Source organism: Anarrhichthys ocellatus, unplaced genomic scaffold (genome assembly GCF_004355925.1).
Source record: "Anarrhichthys ocellatus isolate YVR2014 unplaced genomic scaffold, GSC_Weel_1.0 scaffold3, whole genome shotgun sequence".
Taxonomy (NCBI): domain Eukaryota; kingdom Metazoa; phylum Chordata; class Actinopteri; order Perciformes; family Anarhichadidae; genus Anarrhichthys; species Anarrhichthys ocellatus.
In genome coordinates, this window is record NW_022280033.1 from 443,036 (window position 1) to 449,359 (window position 6,324).

A 6,324-nucleotide genomic window follows, 5' to 3' on the forward strand; every position below is an offset into this window, starting at 1 on the left:
TGTGTGTGTGTGTGTGTGTGTGTGTGTGTGTGTGTGTGTGTGTGTGTATGTGTGTGTGTGTGTGTGTGTGTCAGAGAGCAGGTGTGATCTCAGTGTGGGCCCCTATCTTTTCACAACCTCCATGGCCTCGGCTCGGCCTTTTCCTCTCCTCTCATCTTCCCTCTAACTCGCTTTTTCTTCCACTCCATGCTGAAATGCTCCTCTATGTGTTTGACCCCCTTTTTCGTGATGGGGGCCCCCTTTCTGCTCCATGCTTCACCAACACCCTACACATTAACACACACACACACACACACACACACACACACACACTTGCTCCCTCAATCACACTGATAGCACTGGTTCCAATTACCTCCCCACTAAGTAGTGCTGCTGGGAAGCCGAATTGAAAAGGTGGAGTCGAGCCTGTGGACCTTGAAAGAGCGAAGAGGAAGGAGAGGGGGGGTGCAGAGAGTAGAGGAGGGGGGTTTGGGGGGGGGGGTGGATGGATGGAAAGCTATATGACGAACGCAATAAATAAAAAAGAAACACGGTCTTTCTCCGTCACTCTGGACGTGTGGAGAGATGAATGAGGAGAGAAAGAAGGAATCAGAAGATGAGCGTTAAATGTAAATAATGTTTGAATTCAACAATAAATGTTCTAGCAGCGATTTATTCCCATATAGATACACATACATTCATAAACATGTAGTGTATGTGCGCTAGCTTGTCAAAATCCTTGTCTTTGTGTTAAGAGTTAACTCCGTAGAGGCAGATGATGTTTATTCATGTAGAGAGACGTGTGCACAAACTAAGGACTTGTGTTCCTTTTTTAAATTTCTTTGCAGAAATATTAAAAGGAAAAGAATGAAATAAGGATACCCCTCAGCTTCTTTTCCTGCCAAGTTATTGGTCGTGAAATTAGACATGAAGTGACAAATTAGGATAGATTTACCTGCTTTTCACAGTTTTCATAATGTTTTCAAGACGCTGCAGAGTCGACTAAAGGAGAGTCGTGTAATATAATGTGGATCACTTGCTCTCACAGCCTGATCGTGTGAAGGTGGTGTGATGTCACCGTCCAGTGGTTCCTCTGACCGCATGACCACGAAACTACAAAACCTCCAATTATGGAGCCGAGTCACTCGTCCATTTCAGTTCAGTTTCTCTAAAACTTCACCTGACAGCCACCAGAGCAGGCTGGTCTCATCCAGCGTTCTTAACTGTACTGACGAATATGTAACTATTTCCCGATCTTTTCCTAAACCTAACTACGTACTTTTGTTGACTAAACCTAACTAAGTTGTTTCTGTTGAAGACAGAAGTTTATTTTGAAAGGACCGTGTGTATGTAATGAGTAGAAATTGACGCATGTTGCTGGATTTTCGTAGGAAAACGCACGAACAATGAGGAGTAACTTTTTTGTAAGATATCAAACAATAAAGATGAATATTTGTGACTTCCTGTTGTAAAACCAAACAACATGGATAGTGTGAAAACCTTTTTTAACGGTTGTTATTACAACAATCTCACAGATATTTGCAAATCCTCCTCATCGTAAGACACTGTAACAACGAGCGACCAAGAGAGCAGCAACTCATCGTGTGAAAAGAGCGACGAAAACAGAAAGAGGGACGTTGACATTTCACCCAGTCGCTCTAATTGGGGTTTTGTGTTGTTTCTTTAACCTGCTGGTCAGCTGATTGAGTCGAGGTGGAGGAGGTCAACGAGGCCAACGACCCCCACCTCTCACCCGACTCTCTAACTTCCTCAGAACTCCATAACGCGCCATGGACTTGATAAAACAGTGCTCAAACAAATGTAGATAACAAGCCTCACCTCTTCTAGAAACGCCCAGCATGATACACTCACCCTCTCCCCCCCTCTCCCCTTTAACACAAGAACCCCCACCCCCCCCCACACACACCCCTTCAAGACACATTGTTTCCCAGCTAACAATGGAGGCCTTTCCAAACCTTTTGTCAAAATGAAACTCTTTAGTGAGGGGGAGGAGGAGTCGGTGGTCGGGAGGTGGTTTTTTTTGGGGGGGGGGTAGTAGCAGGGGGTTACTGAGTCGTTTGCATTTTTCTTTTTTCATAATTGGCGCTGTTCTGTAGCTCCCTAATTAGCCTTTGATAATGAGTTGATAATGTAACCAATTAGGTCATTCGTCAGCCAAGTCAAGCTCCACCTCCCCTTTCTCCTCCTCTTCATCCTCCTCTTCCTTCTGGCTCTCGATGTAGCTCGTTAATTAAATCAAATTGTGTGATAGCCGAATCTGATGCCGGCTCTTTTTGTTCCCCAATGAGGGTGAGGGGGCGGTGGGGGGGCTTGTAGTGTTTCTTGTTAGATACACCAGTAGTAAAGAAAGCTGTTGGGTTCACCTCCTATCTTCCTCCTCTATCTGACGGGCCTGCCGGCGCTGCAGGAGGAGGAGGAGGTATCGCACGTCTTCGGCAATAAGCTCATTGTTGTCGCTCAGATGAGTAATTAGCATTAATGAAACGTTAAGTCCTTAACACCGATCTGATCAGTCAAACACAAGGCTCCTGGATAACAGGTGTGCCATTATGCTGGGTGTTAACTAGTCTATGTGGGTTTTCATGTTTTCATGCCTGTTTTAGGGAAATTCAATCCTAAAACATTTGAGTTTCTGGGACTAATTGTTGTTGGTGTGTTGATCCTAAAGGGATGTGAGATGTTTCCAGATGTTGCAACGAAGCCTGAAAACTGAGAGGAGATCATTTACAGTCACACATACAAACACAGAGACTGTGTCTGAAATCACTCTTTCACGACGGTCATTTTGACAGATGATAATAACATTTATAGTAAAAGTTTGACGGCTCTTTTGTCACATTATACCTGAACAAAATCCCACATAAACTGATTTATAAAATACATAATAATCATGTATATATATATATATGTGTGTGTCTTTATAAGATGTAAGCAGTTACATGTGTAATTTAAAGACTTTATTCATTTACTCGTATTATCACCCGACATGTTTTGCTTGAAAATATCAATTAATTAAAGATAAATATGGTGCATTGAGTTGCTAATAGGCAGAATTTGATTTAAACATGATTGTAGTATAACCACAAGATGTGTACATTTTTCAAGCAATAAATTATTATTATTTTTGAAATATTTTGCTGCTTTAACACTAAACTCTCATTACTCTCTGCACCAAATGCAACAAGTTGTTTTTCCCGTTATCTCTGTGAAATGTTTAAACACCAAGATCACAAATAATAATCACAGAATAGCTCCGGGCTGCTGTAAACATCTCTGATTACCGTCTAATTTATCCTTTTAAATTGAACAGTCGTGTGCTGGTACTGCAGTCAGAAATCACTGAATCTGTCCGTACATCAATAATAAGTTCCTCTGTGCTCGTAATGCCTGAACTATAAAAGCTGAACGTCCCATTGATGGTGTTTGACAGTAACAGACTGCAAACACTCAGACATGATCCCGTCTGTTAGCGCTGCTGTGTGCCAGTTAACCTAATCCCTCATTTATTTGGAGGTAACCCAAATATCAGTCAATATCGGGCTCTTAGTGTCCACCAACCTCCCCCCCCCCCCCTCCCCTCGACTCCCCCGAAAACCGCCTCTCTTTATCAGGCGCCGCAACCCCTAAAGCTCTTATATAAATAAGATTAGTGTCGCGTTTGAGCGTCTGGGAATAAGAGTTGTAATATCTGATGGTTTTATATGCAGTATTATTGTTATCCCTTCTTAGTCGGGCTGATTCTCTCTCTCTCTCTCTGTCTCTCTCTCTCATTTTCTCGTTTATTCTTTCTCCCTCTCTCCAGATTCAGACAGTATTATGAGGAGCTAAGCTGGAATAAAGCGCCCCGGCATCAAATGTTCATATTGTTCTGTTCCCTCTGTCATACAATCTCTCTCTCTCTCCCTCTGTCTCTCTGTCTCTCTCTCTCTCTCTCTCTCTGTCTCTCTCTCTCTCTCCCTCTGTCTCTCTCTCTCTGTCTCTCTCTCTCTCTCTCTCTCCCTCTCTCTCTCCTTGTTGTGAAATGTTTCTTTCATGTCTTGTTCACCGTCTCACAGCTCTCTCTCGTTTCACTGTGATGCCTGTTTTTATCTTTGATCTTCTGCCGCTCTGTTTGTTATCAATTAGGAAGCCTCGCTCACATCTGATTGAGGGGCCGTGTCCCTCGCCCTGAGTTAGCCGCCTCGGTCCTGGGAGCCGATTTAGCTCCTTTTTGAGGCCATTTTGTTGTCGCCCATTTTCGCATTTCCTCCTAACTCTTCGCCACGGAGGGCAGGCACCGCACTGTAATTACCCAATCTGTTCCCATTCATACTCTTCAATTTCAGCAACCTCTCTGTCCCTCTCATACTCCCCCCCCCCCCCCCCCCTTTCCCTCTCAGCTCCCCCTCACCTCATTTTTCCTCCGGGGGTACAAAAGCCGGGTTACAATATGGGGGTATTAGGGCCGGGTGCAGGCTCAGCTGGGGGCTGGCTTTAGCCAGCTGAGGGTTATCCACAGCGAGCCCTGAGTCACGGCACCGATGTCCTGTGATGTCGCTGAGGCGGAAGACTTTTCTTAACACGCTGGGCCCTTTGATGGGCCCTCAGGCCCTGCGACTCCTCGTTGGGAGCCAGGAGGAGCGTGTGATTCACTCTCTGTTCAATCACTTTAAGAGGTTGACTGTTGCAGAATCTTTTTCACATTTAGACTGTTGACATCTAAACTAATGTTTACTTTTAATCACTTTGATTTAAGCACAGTCCACATTATGTACATTTAGTACTGGAGCTACTGGGAGCTGACCAGTTTAGTTGTTGACGGGCTTCACTGGAGCTACTGGGGCAACATGCTGAATATATGACGGCCACCCTCAGACATCTTTTAGCATTATTATCTTCTCTTTATGGTCCTGCGAGACTCAAACAGAGAGATACAGAGGAAACACGCTGTTCCCAATATTGTCTCGGGCTGATGTAGTAATGTGCTCGGCTGGATATGTTTCTCCGTAAAGAGAGAATAGCAGCGTTTCTGAAAGGTGAACAGTCCCTCGCCTCCTCTCCCACTTTTGAAATGTGACAGATAACATCCTCCCTAGTTCAAAAAAACGGAGATGAGGGTGTGAGGGGAGGAGGGGGAGGGGGGGGGGGGGGCAGGCTGATTTCAAAGTTTTGGAGGAACCGGCATTTCATCCAACCGGTGCTCTTTCTGATGTTGGCCTTCAAACGGCTCATTTTTTTTTGCTCCTTCTCATTTCATCTGTTTCTTCTTTCTCCAACCAACCCCCCCCCCCCACCCCTCCAAAAACTATTGTCATCGGAGTCTAGATTCATTTTAGATTAACGTTCTCGTTTCTTTCTCTCTTGCATTTCCTTCAAAGGACCTCCATTATGTTGCCAGCGATAAGGGCGAGGTGGTGCTAGCGGACGTGGCCAAGAGGAAAGCTAATGAAATCGAGGCTCAGACCATCGCAGGCAACGGTAAGAAAAGAAGAAGAAATAATCATAATGTTTGACCGAAAAAGACACCAAAATGTGACTCGTTATTTCTCCTCTCATCTGGAAATGTGAGGTGGACTCCCGATAACCTCGGTAACTCGCCCACTCCGACACACTGTTCTGATATCTAACACTCGGCGCTTCCTGCCGGCTCTCACCCTCGTTTAACGACACAAATGAGAACTGAATCAGATCATGTTTGACATATTCATGTAGAAAGTCACACGACCTGTTGCCTTCTCTTAAAGGCTGGATATCCTCTACGGTGGTGATTAACAGTGAGATAGTGAAAACAGGTTTTTAGGACATTAAATAGAACGTGTACAAATCTGACTTTACAGTCAAGTCACTTTATTTGCTGCTTTACAATAATAAAATAAATCACACGATCAAATAAAATCACAGACATAAACAAGAGAATGTATGTAAATTAATAAAAGTCTCTTGATAAAATCACACCACAACAGTGTTTCACTACTTACTATAAGTATACAAACTAATTAAAGAGAAAAATCTTTCTCAAAAATAGTAGTTTCTTGCGGTTCCACCTTAAGGTTCCTTATATTTGGTGCTTTTTTCTCTCCTAAAATGCAATTAAAAGTATAGTGATATAAAGTGTAGCGTGTTGAATAATAAAGTCTTTAATATCAGACTAATTAAATACGTTGCACCAAAGGTTTTCGGAGGGAAACCAGCGAAGGCCCTTTTTTTTTTTTGTGTCGTTACTTCAGGCTGTGCTGCTGCCCTTTGACAAACACTCCCGAAAGCACATACCAGAGGGGATCAAGCCGAGTTCCTGATTACACACACACACACACACACACACACACACACACACACACACACACA

The 6,324-nt window shown here is 43.8% G+C and overlaps 1 protein-coding gene across 2 annotated transcripts in view; it reads left to right on the forward strand.

Annotated features, from left to right (window-relative positions):
• The window catches only part of wdpcp (WD repeat containing planar cell polarity effector), a 42,762-nt gene that overhangs the window by 21,845 nt on the left and 14,593 nt on the right, over window positions 1-6,324 (forward strand). For both annotated transcript variants that reach the window (XM_031875054.1, XM_031875064.1), the window contains exon 7: window positions 5,358-5,457. In XM_031875054.1, coding sequence (XP_031730914.1) covers window positions 5,358-5,457 — 100 coding nt within the window. The remainder of the gene's footprint in view (window positions 1-5,357; window positions 5,458-6,324) is intronic.